Source organism: Dipodomys merriami, unplaced genomic scaffold (assembly GCF_024711535.1).
Source record: "Dipodomys merriami isolate MVZ:Mamm:240054 unplaced genomic scaffold, mDipMer1.0.p SCAF_39, whole genome shotgun sequence".
Lineage (NCBI taxonomy): Eukaryota > Metazoa > Chordata > Mammalia > Rodentia > Heteromyidae > Dipodomys > Dipodomys merriami.
In genome coordinates, this window is record NW_027205492.1 from 7,235,702 (window position 1) to 7,256,030 (window position 20,329).

Sequence of the window (20,329 nt, forward strand, 5' to 3'; positions counted from 1 at the left end):
TATAACTTGTCATCATACCCAGGCCCCTGGGCAGGTGCTTCAGCTATGCCCAGCCTGTTCTCTTTGATGAGGAGACTGGACCTTGGAGAGATGGGATGGATGCCTGGGATTTCACTGAGTGCAAGAGCAGGCCTGACAGTAGCCTTTCCCCCTCCTAACTGGTATTTCCTGACTGAGATGTAGCCACCTGGGTTGGGAGTTCACTGGGAAAACTTTGTTGGCAAAGAAGTCTTGTTTAATAAGGAAATAGCTCTTATTCTCTCGGATCTCGATCTCTAATACTTGAATTTTTTTCCCCCCAAGATGCCCAGTGTGTGGTAGACATTTATGTCAACTATGACTGTGATCTAAATGCTGCTAACATTTTTGAGCGCCTTGTGAATGATTTATCGAAAATTGCTCAGGGAAGAAGCGGCCATGAGCTGGGAATGACCCCTCTGCAGGTGAGGCTATAAGACACTCGGTTGTATTTGAAGTAGGCTTCTTTTGTCGGTCATGGGGCTTGAACTCTGGGCCTGGGCCTGGGCGCTGTCCCTCAGCTCTTCAGCTCAAGGCTAGCTCTCTACCTCTTAAGCCACAGTGCCACTTTTTTTTTTTTTTTTTGGTCCAGTCGTGGGGCCTGAACTCTGGGCCTGGGAGCTGTCCCTCAACTCTTCAGCTCAAGGCTAGCGCTCTACCACTTGAGCCACAGCGCCACTTCCGGCTTTTTTCTTTTTGCTTATGTGGTGCTGAGGAATGGAACCCAGGGCCTCATGCATGCAAGGCAAGCGCTCTACCACTGAGCCACCTTCCCAGCCCCAGTGCCACTTTTTCTACTTTACTTTTTTTTATTTTTTTATTTTTTTGTCGGTCATGGGCCTTGTACTCTGGGCCTGAGCACTGTCCCTCAGCTCTTCAGCTCAAGGCTAGTGCGCTACCACTTGAACTACAGCTCCGCTTCCAGTTTTCTGGTGGTTTATTGGAGATAAGAGTTTCCTGCCTGGGCTGGCTTTGAACCATGATCTTCAGATCTCAGCCTCCTGAGTAGCTAGGATTACAGGCGTGAGCCACCGGTACCCGGCTTGTGGCTTTTTCTACTATGTGGTGCTGAGGAATTGAGCCCAGGGCCTCATGCATGCAAGTCAAGCACTCTACCACTGAGTCACCTTCCCAGCCCTTAAATTTACTTTTTACTTAAGAAATGCTACTTAGGCTAGGCACCTGTGGCCCCAGCCTATAATCCTGGCTACTCAGAAAGCTGAGATCTGAGGATTGTGGTTCAAAGCTAGCCTAGACAAAAATTCCACTAAACTATATTCCCAGTTATCGAATAAAAAACTAGACTGAAGGTGTGGCTCAAGTGGTAAAGCTCCAGCTATAAGCAAAAAAAATAGAGCAAGAGCCCAAAGAAAGATGGGGAGGAGAGAAGGAAGGAAAATGAAGGCATTCTATTTTAAAAAATCTATATTCTACTTGTGGACAGGAATGGAAGGGGGAAATGGGGTGGGGGAGGGTAGTAAAGGAAGGAAGAATATTTTCCAAAAAAGAAATGTACTCATTACCTGACTTAGGAAATGGTAACCTCTCTGTACAGCATGTTAATGATAACAAAATTATTATTATTATTTTATTTTATTTTTTTGGTCAGTCATGGGGCCTGAGCTCTGGGCCTGGGCACTATCCCTATCCCTCAACTCTTCAGCTCAAGGCTAGCACTCTACCACTTGAGCTACAGCGCCACTTCCAGCTTTTTCTGCTTATGTGGTGCTGAGGAATCAAACCCAGGGCCTCATGCATGCAATGTGAGCACTCTACCACTGAGCCACCTTCCTAGCCCCAAAATTATATTTAAAAAAAAATTTCATATACGTAGTTGGGTGCCAGTGGTTCATGCCTGTAATGCTAGCTACTCAGGAGTCTTAGATCTGAGGATCTTGGTTCAAAGCCAGCCTGGGAAGGAAAGTCCATGAAACTCTTATCTCCAATAAACCACCAGAAAACTGGAAGTGGCATTGTGGCTCAAGTGGTAGAGCACTCGCCTTGAGCAGGCCCAGAGTTCAAGCCCCACGACTGACCAAAAAGAAATTCATATTCATAGCCAGCTGCTGGTGGCTCATACCTATAACCCTAGCTACTTAAGAGGCTGAAATTTGAGGATGATGGTTCAAAGCCATGACAGCAGCAAAGACTCTTATCTCCAATAAACTACCAAAAAAGCAGGTAGTGGAGCTATGGCTCAAATGGTAGAGAACTAGCCTTGAGCACCAAAGCTCAGGGACTCAGTCTCTGAGTTCAAGCCTCAGGACTGGCGCGCGTGCGCGCATGTCCTTCTCCTCCTTCCCCCACCCAGTTGTGGGGCTTGAGCTTAGGATCTGGGCACTCTCCCTGAACTTTTTTGGTCTACCACTTTGAGCCACAGTGCCACTTCTGGTTTCCTTTAGTTAATTGGAGATAAAGAGTCTCATGGACTTTCCTGCCTTTGAACTGTTATCCTCAGATCTCAGCCTTCTGAGTAGCTAGGATTACAGGCGTGGCACCCAGCTTGGCCAGAGTTTTTGACATGTCCATAATTCCTATGCCAGCCGTTAGCCATTCCTTGAGATCCATCCTTAATGTGATTGCTGACATCCTCCCAGGATCTCTTAGGAGCCCAGTATGAGCCTGCTCTTGGTTGATGATGGTCTGTCTGTGCTATGTCACTTTTGGCCTTTAGGAGCTTAGTCTGAGGAAGAAAGGCCTGGAGTGCCTTGTGTCCATTCTCAAGTGCATGGTGGAGTGGAGCAAAGACCTGTACGTGAACCCCAACCACCAGACCAGCCTCGGTGAGTAGCTCTGCTGACCCTCCCTTCAGAGCAGCTGGGAAGTGTCTTGGAATAGAGCAAAACAGTTAGATTTGCTAATAAATACCTACAGTATTTTTTAAAGGTTCTGCTGTTTTTATTTTAATATATATATTTAATGAATTCCTTTTGGCTATACTGGGCCAAAAATTCTAGTCTTTGTGCTTCCTATGTGGGTATTTTTACTAGCCATACTTCCAGCCCTGATTTTGCTGATTATTTTTCAAGTAGAGTCTTACTTCCTGCCTAGCACGCACCTTAGTGCAGGCCACCTATGTTAGGCTCCCTGGTAGCTAGGATTACAGGTGAATGTTATCACATCCAGTTTTTCATTGAGAAGGGGTCTCATGAACTCTTTTCTGCTTGGGCTGGCCTTGAGCCTGAACTCCAGTGGTCTCAATCTCCTAAGTGACTAGAATTACAGGTATGCATCACTAGCATTCAGTTAAAGTTTTGCCTTTTAATCTGGAATGTTAAAGGAAATTATTGCTCCCAACATTTTTAGTATTCTCTCTTTCCCTCATCGGTTTGAAGTACCACCTTTAGGATACTCCACGCGTTCCTATGCTTATAAGTCTGTTTCTGGAGTTTCTCTTCCACTCAATTGATTTGTGTATTCTGGCACAAAGACTACATTCTTCAATTGATCAGAGTTGTATAGAAAGCTTGGAAACTTGCTAGGACACATCCTGCTCATTGTCTTCAAATGTCTTGACTATTCTTACATTTTTCATTCTGATGTGAGTTTTAGAATGAGCCTCTCAAGTTCCATGAAAAATTTAAGTTTCTGAGTGATACTAAATATGTATCTGCCCTTTACTGAGGCTTTTGTAGAGCACAGCCTTGCTGCTGTCAGACGGGCAGGAACTGTGAAGCTAGTGCTCACTTGGCCATGTCAGTGTGTCATCTTATTTGGCCCCTTATGCTTTTATGTCACTGCAGGTCAGGAGAGGCTCACAGATCAGGAAGTAGGGGATGGGAAAGGCCTTGACATGGCGAGACGGTGCAGTGTGACGTCCATGGAGTCCACGGTGTCCTCGGGAACCCAGACCACCATTCAGGATGACCCAGAGCAGTTTGAGGTCATCAAGCAGCAAAAAGAAATCATCGAACACGGCATTGAGCTGTGAGTGGGCTACTGCTCAGAGGGCTTTCAGGACCCTGGGGACCTGAGACTGACCCCTGTCAGGGACATACCCACAGCAGGCCAGTGCATGGGGCATTGTAATCAAGCCTGAAGGAGCCGGGCCGAGGGAGGGAGCATGGCATCTTCATGCAAGAAGAAAACATACCTGTGGCAGCTCTAGGGCTTGTCTTTCCTTTTCGGATGACAGAAATTAAGCCACTTAAGAAAGTATGAAGCAAGGCCGGGTGCCAGTGGCTCAAACCTATAACCCTGGCTACTCACGAAGCTGAGATTTGAGGACCACAGTTCAAAGCCAGTCTGGGCAGGAAAGTCGGCGAGACTCTTATCTCCAATGAACCACCTGAAAACCAGAAGTGGCGCTGTGGCTCAAGTGGTAGAGCACTCGCCTTGAGCTGATGAGCTGAGGGACAGCGCCCAGGCCCAGAATTTAAGCCCCACGGCCGACCAAAAAAAAAGAAAGTATGAAGCAGAAATGTGAAATTCACCCATAAACTCACCTCCTGTAAAAATTACTATTGGAAACATTTTTTGTATCTGTGTATTACAAAAATTCTCAACATACAGAAAAATAATATTTCCCCTGGTTGTTTTAGCTATGTATATTTTTTGAACCATTCATGGTTTGTAACCTACCTCCAGTGCAAGGATGTTGGCCATGTAGCCATGGCATCTTTGTAATCATTAGTAAGTCTTTTTTTTGTTTTTTTTTGGTCGGTTGTGGGGCTTGAACTCTGGGCCTGGGCGCTGTCCCTCAGCTCTTCAGCTCAAGGCGAGCGCTCTACCACTTGAGCTACAGCACCACTTCCAGTTTTCTGGTGGTTATTGGAGATAGGAGTCTCACAGTCTTTCCTGCCCGGGCTGGCTTTGAACCGTGATCCTCAGATCTCAGCCTCCTGAGTAGCTAGGATTACAGGCGTGAGCCACCAGCGACCGGCATCATTAGTAAGTCTTTATATAAGCATAATCTCATACTGGTTAGCTTTTAAATGATGATAGTTAAGTCATTTGTCCATTCATTCATTGTTACTGGGGATTTTTTTTTTTTTTTTTTTTTTGGTTCTAGGACTTGAACTCAGGGCCTGGGCACAGTCCCTGAGCCTCTTTGTGCTCAAGGCTAGCACTCTACCACTTAACCACAGTGCCACTTCCAGTTTTTGAGTAATTAATTGGAGAGAAGAATCTCACAGGGACTTTTCTGCCTGGGCTGGCTTTAAACCGTGATCCTCAGATCATAGCTTCCTGAGTAGCTAGGATTACAGGTGTGAGCCACCAGTGCGCAGCACTGTTACTGGGATTTAAACCTAAGGCCTCTCACATGCTAGGGCAAGCTCTACTTCTTGAGCAATATCCCCAGGCCTTATGCTTTTAGTTTGTTTTCAGATAGGGTTTCAGGATAACTTTGTCTGGAGCAGCCTTGGACCTCTTTTCCTACTCCTGTCTCCTGAGTAGCTAGGATTACAGGCAGCAGCAGTCACACATTAATGGAAGTGATGTTCTCACTTCTTTCTCCTCCTCCCTCCAGTGCATTCGGTTGTCTCCACTGAAGGTAAAGTGATCTTTTAAAAGCAGAAGTCAAGCCAGGTGTCAGTGTCTCCTGCCTATAATTCTAGCTATTCAGAAGGTTGAGATCTGAGGATTGAGGTTCATAGCCAACTGGGGCAAAAAAGTCTGTGAGACTCCCCAATTAACTAACAAAAAATCTGGAAGTGGAGCTATGACTCAAGTGGAGTGCTAGCCTTTAGCACAAAAGCTTAGGGACAATGTCCAGGCCCTGAGTTCAAGCCCTAGGATTGGCACCAAAAAACAACCAGCAGTCAAGCTGCCTCCCTCCGGCCTAAAGGATTACAGATTTTCTGTTCTGTACCAGGACCTGGCCCAGCCTTCCTCATTGACCCCAGCTGCCAGGCCCCTGAGTCACAGCAGTGTTTTAGTCCCTTGAACACCTTTGACCTTTGACTGTAGCAGGGAGCTTTCTCCTTGGGAGGCTCTTAGCTTTTTTAAATTCCCAACTTCCTCAAAGAGGCCTTCTGTAAGCACACCATCTCTGTCCTTGTCCAGATTTGTGTCTTCATGGCCCTGGTCCTTCTGGACTGGGTAGTATAAGGCTAAGTATGCATTAGGTACCTTTGCTTCCCTTCAACAGGAAATATATAGTCACAGTAACAATGTATTCTCAAGTAAAGGAAATTCAAAGCAGGCAGTCTGAGGCCGTCAGGCTGAGCCTTCCACAGAGGGACTCACTTACCTCTTATCTGTCTGCTCCACCACTACAAGCCTGTCGTTTTCATGTTCAGGGCTGCTTCATAGCTAGGATAACTGCTTGGGAGCACTAGCCATGATGTGTTTATTCTGGAGAAGAAGAAAAGGGGAAAGGGCAACAAGAGAACATGCTTTCCTGAGTCAGCCTTGGTTAAGAATCTTTCCTAGACCTGCCTGTGCCCCTCCAGCCTTGGCTGTAGTTAAGGGGTTCAGGAAGTATAGTTTTTACTCCAGTGACTGGTCAGCAGAGCACCTGGGGTTCTCTGATGAAGCAGGGAGAATGGACGGGACCAGTCTCTGCTGGTCAGAAACTGAAGGTGGAACTTGGAAGAGCTTAAGTGAATAGATTGTTCATAGTGTCATCATAATTCACCTTAAATGTCAGCTCTTTCTCTGCTCAGATTTTGAATATGCCACCTTTGTTCCTTCCCTTGAAACAGCTTCAACAAGAAACCCAAGAGGGGGATCCAGTTTCTCCAGGAGCAGGGCATGCTGGGAGCGTCCGTTGAGGACATCGCCCAGTTTCTGCACCAGGAGGAGCGCCTGGATTCTGTAAGTGCAGGGCTGGCCCTGCCCTGGGCGGCTCTCCCTGGCCGGTGCCTCCAGATAGGCAGGGCCTGCGCTCATCCTGCTCTACCCCCGCCTGTGCTGGCCAGTGTGGCAAAAGTGTGCTTGCACATGTGGAGTTTCTCAACTGTTAGGAACACAGCTCCTTCCAAGCCAGTCTGTCATCCCCTCTATCTTTTACTTTTTTTTTTTTTTTTTAGGCTGGTACTGGGCCTTGAACTCAGGGCCAGGTTGTTGTCTCTTAGCTGTTTTTTTTTTGTTTTTGTTTTTGCGCAAGCTGTACTGGTGAATTGGAGATAATAGTCTCATGGACTTTCCTTCCTGGGAAATCTTTGAATCATGATCCTCAAATTTGAGCCTCCTGAGTGGCTATGAGCCATGGGCACCTGGCTGTCCTCTTCATTTTTGGTCCTTCTGTGTCCCTCCCCTTCTTCCGCTGGCAGAACAGCCTGTGTCTACAGTGGGTGGGTGGGCAGCTTCCCTTGGGCCACCTAATGTGGGCAATCAAGGCCAGAATGTTCTGACCACCTGTTGCGGGTGTCTCTGCTGTGGGACCCTGTGGACAGCTTCCAGATGTGAGTGAGTGTGCGTGTTTCAGACCCAAGTGGGAGATTTTCTGGGAGACGGTGCCAGGCTCAACAAGGAGGTGATGTATGCCTACGTGGACCAACTGGACTTTTGTGAGAAGGAGTTTGTCTCGGCACTCAGGACATTCCTGGAAGGCTTCCGTCTCCCCGGGGAAGCCCAGAAGATTGACCGCTTAATGGAGAAGTTTGCTGCAAGATACATAGAGTGCAACCAAGGGTGAGCGCTCCACTGACATCTCTCATGGCACAAATCTTGCTTGAATGTCTCTAAAACTTGCAAGTAAAATTTCTCTTCACTGGGCACCAGGCTTTGTGCTAAGGGTTTATCTTACATAAGACTTCAGAAAACCTTATTTGTATCTCGAGATTAAGGACCAGAGAGGTTAAGTGACTTGCCTAAGCTCAAACGGCTAAAAGTCATGCTATTACTTACTCTAAAAGAGTAGTCGTATAGACTGAGAGAAAGCAGTTTAAGCACCTCTTCCCTAATAAATAACAGCTCCTTGCCAGATCTGGTTGTGCATACTTGTAGTTCCAGCACACATGAGGCAGAACCCCAAGGATCATTAGTTCAAGACAAGCATGGGCTCCACAGTGAGCTACACATAGAAACACGGTCTCAAAATGCCAAAGAGAGTGATGTAACTCAGTGGCAGAGGATTGCCCAGCTTAGAGCTGTAAAGCTTAGAGCTGTAAAAACAAACTGTGCCACTCCCTGATTTAATGGATAGCCTAGATGTTAAGGATTTTGGTTCTCTCAGATTGTGTACCAAAAAATATTATAGAAATGGTTAACAGTACAATCATTAAATACATCATTTTATTTTGTTTGTTTATTTTGTGGGTTTGTTTCTTTAGACAAGGTCTTGATGTGTAGCCTAGTCTGGCCTTGAACTCATGGTTTTTGTTATGCCTCCACCTCCCAACTGCTAAGATCACAGACTGCAATCTCTGCATGGTGTGTGTGTGTGTGTGTGTGTGTGTGTGTGTGTGTGTGTGTGTGTGTGTGTGTGTGTGTGTGTGTGTGTGTGTGTGTGTGTGTGTGTGTGTGTGTGTGTGTGTGTGTGTGTGTGTGTGTGTGTGTGTGTGTGTGTGTGTACATGCGTGCGTGCCAGTCCTAGTGCTTAAATTCAGCCTGGGTGCTAAGCTTTTTTGTTTGTTTGTTTAAGGCTAGTGCTAGGAAGTGGCGCTGTGGCTCAAGTGGTAGAGCGCTCGCCTTGTGCTGAAGAGCTGAGGGACAGCGCCCAGGCCCAGAGTTCAAGCCCCATGACCAACAAAAAAAAAAAAAAAAGGCTAGTGCTCTACCACTTGAGCCACATCTCTATCTTCAGCTTTTTGGTAGTTAATTGAAGATGAGAGTTTCACGTACTTTCCTCCGTTGGCTGGCTTTAAACTTCAATTCTCAGATCTCAGCCTGCCGAATAGCTAGGATTACAAGTATGAATCAACGTGCTTGGCTGGGTTCTTTGTTGATGGATGTTTTCTGTACTTGGTAGGAGTTGAAAAGAAAAAAAACAACAACAACTAATGTTTTCTGAGCACTTTCTGCCTATACGTCAGGAAGGCCCTGAGTTTTACCTGCATTTCCTGTCATCAGTGGGAGTAGTGTCCCATTTTACAGATTGAGCAGCCTATATAAGATTAGTCAGGGGCTGGGAAGGTGGCTCAGTGGTAGAGAACTTGCCTTGCATGCCTGAGGCTCTGGGTTCCATTCTTCAGCACCACATAAGCAAAAAGAAGAAAGCCAGAAGTGGCACTGTGGCTCAAGTGGTAGAGCACTAGCCTTGAGCTGAAGAGCTGAGGGACAGCACCCAGGCCCAGAGTTCAGGCCCCATGACCAGATCCCCCAAAAAATAAGATTAGTCAGGCCCTGGGCTGGTAGCTCATGCCTGCAATCCTAGCTACTCAAGAGGCTGAGATCTGAGGATCTCAGTTCAAAACTAGGCAGGAAAGTCTGTGAGACTCTTATCTCCAATAAGCCACTCAGAAAACCAGAAGTGGTGCTGTTGTTCAAGTGGTAGAACGCTAGTTTTGAGCTGAAGAGCTGAGGGACAGTGCCCAAGCCCAGAGTTCAAACCCCATGACCGACAAAAAAAAAAAAAAAAAGATTAGTCAAGTGGTCATAACAGAGCAGAGTGAACACGCATTGCCTGACTAAGAAGCTGGCTCTCCACTGCACATGAAACCAGAAATGTCTGGGTGTGTGGTAAACTGTGCATAGAAATGGCTGAGGAGACACCCTAGTGCTGATCTGCCACTCCATATTAACTGGTCCCAGGCCAGGAGGGCCAGCTGTCCTTGGGAGGTGGCCTGGGGTGAGGGTGGGGGAGCTGAGGCGATTAAAACTCACTGGGAAGATGGAACGGACCATTGCTTTTTGTGGGGCTTTCGCTCTGTTTCTGACAGTGAGTAAATGCTCACCCTGGTAAATCCCCCGTACAGTGTGGCCTCTCCTATGTTCCTTGGGATTTCTCACTCTCCTGGTGAAGGGGCCAGTGTGGCAGACCAGTTTTCAGCCTTAGTTCATATATTACAGCTTAGAGCGACATAACTGTTTTCCTGGTCTCTGCTGTGCAGCAGCGGCCTTTGTCCTCTCTGCCTGGCACCTGCACACACAGGAGTGGGCAGGGTGCTTAGCTTAGCAAGCCGGAGTAAGAGGCGTCACTCTCAGGGTGAGGCAGGCCAGGAGCAGCACAGGAGTGAGTGGCTCCTGACATCTTCCCATTGCCTGTCTCTAGTTCTCATCCAAGATGTTTCCAAGAAGCCTCAGATCTATTAAGAGTCAGCTTAATAGTTAGCATTCAGTGATAGTGAGGATATAAGAATGTCTCCAGCTGGGCATCCTGTGCAGCCATGAGTCTGCTGTCAGTGACACGTGTCTGGGACCCATCCTCACATCTGGCATCTTCTCTTCCAGGCAAACTCTGTTTGCGAGCGCTGACACTGCGTATGTCCTGGCATATTCTATTATCATGCTAACCACAGACCTGCACAGCCCACAGGTAAAGCCCGCTCATGATTCCTGCACCATCCTAGCTGCACAGGGGCTGGATATGCGCACTTGGATTTTTGGTGGTGGTGGTGGTGGTGGTGGTGGTGGTGGTGGTGGTGGTGGTGGTGGTGGTGGTGGTGGTGGTGGTGGTGGTCTTGGAGCTTGAACTTTGGGCTTCGGTGCTATCCCTCAGCTCTTCAGCTCAAGACTAGCACTCTACTACTTGAGCCATAGCGCCACTTCCAGATTTTTCTGCTTCTGTGGTGCTGAGGAATCAAACCCAGGGCCTCATGCATGCAAGGCAAGCTCTCTACCACTGAACTGCCTTCCCAGCATCTGATTGTTATGAAATCTTTAAAAATTTCAGGTAAAAAATAAAATGACAAAAGAGCAGTATATTAAAATGAATCGGGGCATCAATGATAGTAAAGATCTGCCAGAGGAATATCTGTCCAGCATCTACGAGGAGATCGAGGGCAAGAAGATTGCCATGAAGGAAACAAAAGAGCACTCAATTGCAACAAAGTCTTCAAAGCAGAGTAAGGTCCAGCCACAAATGGTTCTGCTAAGTCTGGTGTTTGAGTGTATCAGAATGCATGACTAATGATGCTCTTGGTAAATGAGATTTACATATCTAGGTATCTGAATAGGAATGATTAATTATGCTTATGTTAATTCTTTTATGATATGACTAGTTTCTCAATTTGTGATTAGGAACAAGAGGAATTTAAAATAGGTAATCTTAAGAGCTAAATTATCTTGTTAAAACCTTACTTTAATTCAAGTGGTGATTCTGTCAGCCTTGATTAGAGCTCCTTTAATTACCTCTCAAAGCTGTCAAAGTGTGAGAGTCACTGGATGCTGTGGTTTGGACGCTTGCTCGGGGGCAAGTCCAGCTTATTAGCTTATTAGCTGTATAACCTCTCTGCCTTACTTTTCATGGGTGAGAAATGGTAAGCATATTTTAACAGGCTCATGGCACGTTTGGTGGATTTGTGAGTTGATGATTGTGAACCTTTTGAAGCAGTGTCAGGCATGAGGCAGATGCTCCGTGAGTACTAGCCACCTTTCCGGCTCTTAACTTTCTTGTAGATGTGGCTAGTGAAAAGCAGCGGCGGCTGCTGTACAATTTGGAGATGGAGCAAATGGCTAAAACAGCCAAAGCTCTGATGGAGGCTGTGAGCCACGCCAAAGCCCCATTCACAAGTGCCACACATTTGGACCACGTCCGGCCAATGTTCAAAGTGAGTATCCTGAGAAGTTGGAACGTGGGGCTAGGCCTGATTCACAGTGGGGTAGGCAATTAGTAAGTTCCCAGGGAAGAGAGGAGAAGGGAAAGGCCAGGCTTCTTTGGAAGGAAGTCTTCACTGCATGTCCCTCAGTGACACTGAAGAAGGGTCAATGCTAGTTATGGACTCTGCTGTCAGAATGTCTGGGTTTCAATCCTGGCTTCCTGCTCTGTGTGTCTGTGACCATGGTCAGGTTATTCACCCTCTGTCTCCCTATCATCTGAAAAAAAGGTGGTCAGATCAGAGTTGGTATAAGGGCTTCCAGGAGACTGAATGACTTAATAATTGCCAGGGCAAAATATAAAAGACAAAAGGAGGAGGATACTCAGAGGAGGAACACACAGGCTCAATGCCTCTGTGCTTCTGATTGTATACAATAACATTTATTGAAATGAATCGTGTGTGTATGTATATGTACGTACGTGTGTATGTACAAGGTGGGTTTGGAGTCACTTGCCTGTAATCCCAGCATTTGGGAAGCTAAAATAGGAAGATCATAAGTTCTAGGCCAGCCTGAGCTACATAGAAAGAGCCTGTGTCCAAAACCAAAGATGAAAGGACAGTTTTATTGTGACTTTTTCACCTCAGTAGTTTCAGGGTTAGTTTACCAGGTGAGATTAGGTAGTAGAAGCAAAAGACAATAAGTAACTGAAGGCTATTTGGGAGGCGGTACTGGGGTTTAAACTTAGGACCTAGCATTTGCTAGGCAGGAGCTCTACCACTTGAGCCGTGCCCCCAGTCCTTTTTCACTTCAGTTGTTTTTCAGGTAGTATCTCGTATTTTCTCCCAGGCTGGCCTCAGACTGCAGTCCTTCTACTTATGACAGACAGGCCTCTTACATAGTTGCAATCACAAGTGTGCACCACTATGTCCAGTTTTTTTGTTTAGATAGATAGAGCCAACTTTTTGTCTGGGTTGGCTTCAATCCACTACCCTCCTGATCTCTACGTCCTTAGTAGCTGGAATTATAGCCATCAACCATTGTATATGACCTAATGTCTCTATTTTTAAACTCTTTAGAAAAGGTACATGTTTTGGGGCTGGGAAGGTGGCTCAGTGGTAGAGCGCTTGCCTTGCATGCTCAAGGCCCTGGGTTCAATTCCTCCGCACCACATAAGCAAAAAGAAAAAAGCCGGAAGTGGTGCTGTGGCTCAAGTGGTAGAGCACTAGCCTTGAGCTGAAGAGCTGAGGGACAGTGCCCAGGCCCAGAGTTCAGGCCCCACAACCAGAAACCCCCCCCCCCAAAAATAATGAAAATAATAAAAAAAAAAAAAGAAAAGGTACATGTTTTATATACTTAACACATTTTTCTCTAAATTGTTGTGTGTGTATGTGAGGGATGGTGTGGTGGTGGTTGGTTTGATTTTGAGTTGGTACTAGGGCTTGAACTCAGGGCCTGGGCACTTATCTCTTAGTTTTTTCTACTCAAGGCTGGTGCTTTACCCCTTGAGTCACAGCTTACTTCTTCCTTTTTGTTGGTTAAATGGAGATAAGAATCTCACAGACTTTTCTGCCAGAGCTGGCTTTGAACCATGATCCTCAATTCTCAGCCTACTGAGTAGCTAGGATTACAGGTGTGACTCATAGCACCCAGCTCTAGTGTTTTTATGATAACTTTTAGTATCTAATGTGACCTTTTATTTTCAAGGAATTCACAAGAAAGTTGAAAGAAAAGTAATATCTAAGTGATTCATTTATTTTTATTTTTTATTTTTTTCTGGGTCCGGTCGTGGGGCCTGAACTCTGGGCCAGGGCGCTGTCCCTCAGCTCTTCAGCTCAAGGTAGCACTGTACCACTTGAGCCACAGCACCACTTCCGGCTTTTTTCTTTTTGCTTATGTGGTGCTGAGGAATCAAACCCAGGGCCTCAGGCATGCAAGGCAAGCGCTCTACCACTGAGCCACCTTCCCAGCCCTGTCTAAGTAATTTAATATGGAGCCTTTCAGTAAACAACTTTATAGACATACCACAAGTTTTATTTTGCATCCTGACTTCTGATTACTGTTGACTCAGAGATGTGCTGTTTAAATTCAGATTCAACAGGGAATAAGACCTTTGGTTGATTAGTGATGTCTGCCATAGGCACAGGGTGATGTAGAAGTGGCACAGCAGCCACCAGTAACAGTATTTCCTTTGTGCATAACACATTTAGAGTGATTGCTTTGACCACAGTTTCAAAGGGACTGTTTATATTGTGAGAAGAACAGATTAAAATACAGGTAACAGTGAACTTGGCATCCTGGCTGTTCCCCTAGTGGCCAACAGTGTACCTCTAAGTATGCTTTTCCCTGCTGGAATTCTGGGGTTGCTGAAGCCTGCCTTCTTTGCTAGCTGGTGTGGACGCCATTGCTGGCCGCCTACAGCATTGGGCTACAGAACTGTGACGACACTGAAGTGGCTTCCTTGTGTCTGGAAGGCATCCGATGTGCCATCCGAATTGCCTGCATCTTCTCAATGCAGGTGAGTGTATGTGAACAAGGTTCCCTACTGCTGGCTTGTATTCTTTTGGACTTGGCATGACTTTAGACACTATCAGAAATCCTTAGTTAATCAAGTGTCCAACAGACTTCTAAGAAACCCATGGCTTTGTGCTGTTAACAGCCTCGTTTAGGGAAAACACTGCATTTAAAGTTTCTTTAAAGGTAAGTAGGGTTCAAGCCAGTTGCTCAGATGTGTCAAAGCAACTTTTTTGCCTATCTGACTAGCTTAGCTGCCTTAGTGCTTCAAGTATTTTTTCCTGGCTGGGAGTGGGGTACAGAGGTCTGGGATGTGATTGACAGCTCAAGGCTGGTTCCATTTCTAACATCCTGACAGTGTTTTTTTCTTCTAAAATCCATTTTTTTTAATTTTATTTATTTCCTATCCTTCTCTGGGAATAAAATACATGAATGCAAATTAATATGTCTATATACTTGTTTTGAATTTTGAAAAATGTAGCAAATTGCTAGACACTAGTAGCTCATTCCTGCAATTCTAGCTAGGAAGCTGAGATCTGAGGATTGTGGTTTAAAGCCAGCCAGGGTAGGAAAGTCAGTGAGACTTTGATCTCCAATTAACTACAAAAAAGTTGGGAAGTGGAGCTGAGCTCAAGTGGTAGAGTTGAGAGCCTTGAGCAAAACAAAACAAAACAAACAAACACAGGGACAGTGCCCAGACCTGAGTTCAAGTGTCAGGACCAGCACCAAATAAATAAATAAATAATACTACAAATCAATTACATACAGTTGTCTAGCTGTTGAAAAGTCAGAAGGTTGTGGGGGGGTTTGTCCAAAGCCTTTCTTTCTAGTCAATGAGAATTTGCTGTCCATGTCCCCATTCAGCCATTGCCTTTTGTACTGGGACCTCAGGCTCTGACACTGGACTTTCAAAACCTACTGCTGGTCAGTGATGGCCTCGCTAAGTAACCTGGGAAGGCAGATCACTGTGGATGCTAGTTTTCTTGACAATGTGGGCATTCAACAGATTGAAGCACTGGATAGTGTGTTGCGTTCATTAGAAGAGGTGAGCTAGATTTCAAATATGCTCTGCTTCTCTTTCAGCTGGAACGAGATGCCTATGTTCAAGCCCTGGCTCGCTTCTCTCTGCTGACAGCCAGCTCCAGCATCACTGAAATGAAACAGAAGAACATCGACACCATCAAGACGCTCATCACGGTGGCTCATACTGACGGCAACTACCTGGGGAACTCATGGCATGAGGTATATCTCTCCCGTTACTGTGGCACCACTCCTACCAGACAGGTTCTCTCTTGGTCAGTTCTGTTCTTCTGGCAGTTAAGCCTAGGTTTATCTTGTGAGTGAGAATGCCATGAATACACAGTTAGTATCCTCTTGACACATCAGGCTGAGAACAGATAAATAGGGATAAAATGCCCCAAAGTGGTAAGTACTAAGGAGAAATAAAGTGAGAAATAAAGCAGAGATGGGGATGTCATTAGGAGAGTCAGGCTGTTGTCTGTGGGGACATGCATGTGTGTATGATCAGTGAGGGCAAAGGCCCTGAGGTGAGCCCAGAGATGGAAGTCAAGCCTGAGGGCAGAGGCAGTAAGGCTGCCATGTTTGTGTAGAAGCAGATGGAATCCCTGGCTTCAGTTCTGTGAGTTTTTTTCTATTGAGCACTTGCTAAGTTTGCATAAACATCAGTAGGTCAAACCCCAGTGTGCCAACTTTACTTTTATTTATTGCTCTTTTTGTTTGTTTGTTTTTGTCGGTCGTGGGGCTTGAACTCTGGGCCTGGGTGTTGTCCCTCAGCTCTTCAGCTCAAGGCGAGCACTCTACCACTTGAGCTACAGCGCCACTTCCGGTTTTCTGGTGGTTTATTGGAGATAGGAGTCTCACGGTCTTTCCTGCCCGGGCTGGCTTTGAACCGCGATCCTCAGATCTCAGCCTCCTGAGTAGCTAGGATTACAGGCGTGAGCCACCAGCGCCCAGCTACTTATTGCTCTTTATTTTTTAGTGGTTAAAAAAATTACGTACAGTCATATGTCCTCAAGACCCGCATCAGAGGGCTGTGTAGCTGCAGCTGGCTACCTTTCCTCTAGCAAAGTGAGCCTAAGAGCCTCAGATTTCACTCCTGCTGTGACAAGTGTAGGTTCCTCAACACAAATGACCCAAGAGACAGTTCCTTTTCGAGCTGTAAAGTGGGTACTCATTTCTTCATATCTTTTTTCCCTTAGATCTTGAAATGCATCAGCCAGCTGGAGCTTGCTCAGCTGATAGGAACCGGGGTCAAGACCCGCTACCTGTCTGGCTCTGGGCGAGAGAGGGAAGGGAGCCTGAAAGGCCACACATTGGCAGGAGAAGAGTTCATGGGCCTCGGGCTTGGTAAGAGCCCAGCCCCACACCTGGCTGGCAAAGATTTTGCAAGAGCTGGGGGTATTCTGATGCTAGTTGAGGATGTGTAGTCCTGCAGCAGTGGGGGGACTCTCCCGGCACTGTGCTAGAATAATGAGGATCAGAAGAGGAAGCAAACTTGCCGGGCCATATGCTCAGGACTCAGTGACCCACCGACAGGGGCCTGCCATCCTACCCAGTGACTCCTGGGAAAGACCAAGTGACATGAGCAGTGCCACTCAGCAAGGAAGCCGCAGAGATGGGGTCCAGGCATAGCGTCTGAGGCTCCCAGGGCCTGCACGGTGCCAGGAATGGGAGAGTGCAGTGGGGGAAAGCCCAGGCTGGGACCTGGGGGGCAGTACCCCTCCATCAGGCTTGTGAGGATGATGAGCAACACTATGTTGCTCCCCAGGTACTCCGCAGAGGCTCAACAGCGGTTGCGTGTTTTCTAGCGCTGGACGAGTATCAGCTGATAGCAATTTGTTTTTCTAAATACAAGATCTTAGTACTGTCAGGGCTTGAAAGGCATCAGAGGCTGGCAGGTGGTTGGTATATACATACAAGGCAGCTTATATGAAAGGTGTATTTTAAATAATGCCAAAATAAAAGGGTCTCTGGGGGTTTCCTTTTGCTTTGTTGTGCATGCAGAACCTTCTCCTCCTTGTTCCTGGTCTGCATTTAGGGGCAGACGGTCCTTAGGTCTTAAGTTCTGGGCTGCGTTGGGAGTCCTGCTGATGTTGGACATTGTGTTGCAGGTAACTTGGTGAGTGGAGGTGTAGACAGAAGACAGATGGCCAGCTTCCAGGAGTCGGTTGGTGAGACCAGCTCTCAGAGTGTGGTTGTTGCCGTGGACAGGTAATGACATCATTCTCCAGAGAGCTTAGACCTGCCAGGCTTGCTGTCCTCTGTGTCATTTGTGATGTGATGGTGGCTAATCTGTTTCACTATGTGTGGCCAGCTCTAGGTTGTATGAGCTAAGAATGATTAAAGATGGCATACATGGGCTAGGAAGGTGGCTCAGTGGTAGAGCTCTTGCCTTGCATGCATGAGGCCCTGGGTTCAATTCTTCAGCACCACATAAGCAGAAAAAAAAGCCGGAAGTGGCACTGTGGTTCAAGTGGTAGAGTGCTAGCCTTGAGCTGAAGAGCTGAGGGACAGCACCCAGGCCCAGACTCAGGCCCCATAACCGGACCAAAAAAAAAAAAACCCCAAAAAACAAAAGATGGCATACATGACCCAGTTACTAACAACCTTCTTATCCCTTGAATTTTGGCCTTTAAAAAAATTATAAACTTGCCTGGCACTGGTAGCTCACGCCTGTAATCCTAGCTACACAGGAGGCTCACAAATCCAGCCCAGCAGGAAAGTCCATGAGACTTTTATCTCCAATGAACCACCAGAAAACCATAAGTGGCACTGTGGTTCAAGCAGTAGAGCACTGGTCTTGAGCTGAAGAGTACAGGGACAGTGCCCAGGCCCAGAGTTCAAGCCCCATGACCAATAAATAAATAAACAACCAAACAAATGATATTGTGACAAATTATGTCAGAATTTTGAACCAAATGCTGCTGACTCACACCTGTAATTGTAGCTACTCAGGAGGCCGACACCTAGAGGATCACAATTCAAAACCAGCCTGCGCAGAAAAGGTTGTGACGCTTTTAACTGCATCTCCAGTTATTAGCAGAATGCCAGTGTGGCGGCTATAGCTTAAGTAATATAGCACCAGGCTTGAACAAGAAGGCTTGAGGCAGAGTTTAAGCCCCAATATGGAGACCGGTATGTGTACGTGCGTGCGCGCACACAGAAATTGTAAGAATTTTTTTTTTTTTTTGCCAGTCCTGGGGCTTGAACTCAGGACCTAGGCACTGTCCCTGAGCTGCTTTTGCTCAAGGCCAGCACTGGATCCACAGTGCCTGTTTATGTAGTACTGAGGAATTGAACCCAGGGCTTCATGCATGCTAAGCAAGCACTCTACCATTAAGCCACATTCCTAGCGCCATAATAAGAATTTTTGCTACTACTGATGTTTGTGTTACCTAGTCTCCTTATTGGAAATTACTTTTTAAAAAATTGTCAAGAACAGTCAAAAAAAATTGTCAAGAACAGACTGGGTAAAAGCCTACCCAGTCTGCTTAGTGTTTAAACATCTGTCTACCTTTTTTTTCTTTTTTTGTCAGTACTGGGTTTTGAATTTAGGATCTGATGCTGACCAGTCACCCTATTACTGAGCCACTCCTTATTTATTTTTCAAATAGAGTCTTACATTTATGCCCAGGCTGGCCTAGACCTTGATACCTCTATTTGCCTTTCCTGAGTAGCTGTCAGGTGCCTGCTACCACTTCTGGTTTGTATTGATTGAGGTGGGAGTCTTGAGAACTTCCTGCCCAAGCTACACTTGAACTATGATCCCTTCCAGTCTCAGCTTCCTGAATAACTGGGTTTATAGGCTTGAACCACTCATGCAGCCTTGTTCTGTTACTTTTCTGCTTCTCTCCAGCCAAAGTGTTATCTCTTATGTACTTTCACATCTGTCTTCTCGATTATAGATTGATTTAGACAACAAATTTTTTTCTAAAGTGGCAGTCTTGCACATTCCTCATGCTGGTCCCAGACTTCTTGGTTCAAGCAGTCCTCCTGTCACAGCCTCCCAAGTAGCTGGAACCATAGACTCAATCCACCATTATTGGTTTGAACAGAATGTCTTTTCTCTCATAATTACTTTTTCCTGTTTCTCTGCCTAACTAAGTAGTAGACAATAGAAGTCTGGTTCACCTTTTTCTATTGTTTTTTTTTTAACTAATACATAATTTATATCCAATAATCTAAGACAGTTATTCATGATTGTAATCCCAGTTACTCAGGAAATCAGGAAGATGGTGATTTAAAGTCAGCCTGGGGGCTGGGAAGGTGACTCAGTGGTAGAGTGCTTGCCTTGCATGCTCAAGGCCCTGGTTCGATTCCTCAGCACCACATAAGCAAAAAGAAAAAAGCCGGAAGTGGCGCTGTGGCTCAAGTGGTAGAGCGCTAGGCTTGAGCTGAAGAGCTGAGGGACAGCGCCCAGGCCCAGAGTTCAGGCCCCATGACTGGACCCCCCCAAAAAAAAAATAATAAAATAAATAAAGTCAGCCTGGGTAAAAAAATTCATTAGATTCTGCCGGGTACTGGTGGCTCATGCCTGTAATCCTAGTTACTCAAAAGGCTAAAATCTGAGGATTGCAGTTCGAAGCTAGTTGGGCAGGAAAGTCCATAAGACACTTTTGTTTTTTGGTTGTGGGGCTTGAACTCTGGGCCTGGGCGCTGTCCCTCAGCTCTTTAGCTCAAGGAGAGTGTTCTACCACTTTAGCCAACAGCATCACTTCCATTTTCCTGGTGATTAATTGGAGATAAGAGTCTCACGGACTACTTTCCTGCCCAGCCTGGCTTTGACTCCTGAGTAGCTAGGATTACAGGCGTGAGCCACTGGTGGCCAGCTTCCATAAGACTCTTATCTCAAATAAAACTACTCAAATTCAGCTGGTATTGGCACTATGGCTCAGGTGGTAGAGCACTAGCTTTAAGCCCAAAGAGGCTCAGGGACAGCGCCCAGGCCCTGAGTTCAAATTCTAGGACCAGCCCCACCCCCCAAAAAAAAAAGTTAATTAGGTTCTGTATCAACAAACAAGCCAGGCATGGTGGCATATGCCTATAATTCCAGATTTATCGAAGGCATACATAGGGGGATCAAGATCAGAGGCTATCCCCAAGCAAAGAGAGATCCTCTCAGCTCAGTGCACTGATCAGTTCTGTCCAAGTGGTGCCTCGCAGTTTATTTTATGTCATTTACATATTATTTAAA

At 46.2% G+C, this 20,329-nt stretch overlaps 1 protein-coding gene across 2 annotated transcripts in view; it reads left to right on the forward strand.

Annotated features, from left to right (window-relative positions):
- The window catches only part of Arfgef2 (ARF guanine nucleotide exchange factor 2), an 85,866-nt gene that overhangs the window by 38,772 nt on the left and 26,765 nt on the right, over positions 1–20,329 (forward strand). For both annotated transcript variants that reach the window (XM_069989957.1, XM_069989959.1), the window contains exons 12-23: positions 304–443; positions 2,693–2,801; positions 3,762–3,945; positions 6,666–6,777; positions 7,391–7,596; positions 10,297–10,381; positions 10,739–10,910; positions 11,464–11,615; positions 13,991–14,119; positions 15,199–15,357; positions 16,335–16,482; positions 17,247–17,346. In XM_069989957.1, coding sequence (XP_069846058.1) covers positions 304–443; positions 2,693–2,801; positions 3,762–3,945; positions 6,666–6,777; positions 7,391–7,596; positions 10,297–10,381; positions 10,739–10,910; positions 11,464–11,615; positions 13,991–14,119; positions 15,199–15,357; positions 16,335–16,482; positions 17,247–17,346 — 1,696 coding nt within the window. The remainder of the gene's footprint in view (positions 1–303; positions 444–2,692; positions 2,802–3,761; positions 3,946–6,665; positions 6,778–7,390; positions 7,597–10,296; positions 10,382–10,738; positions 10,911–11,463; positions 11,616–13,990; positions 14,120–15,198; positions 15,358–16,334; positions 16,483–17,246; positions 17,347–20,329) is intronic.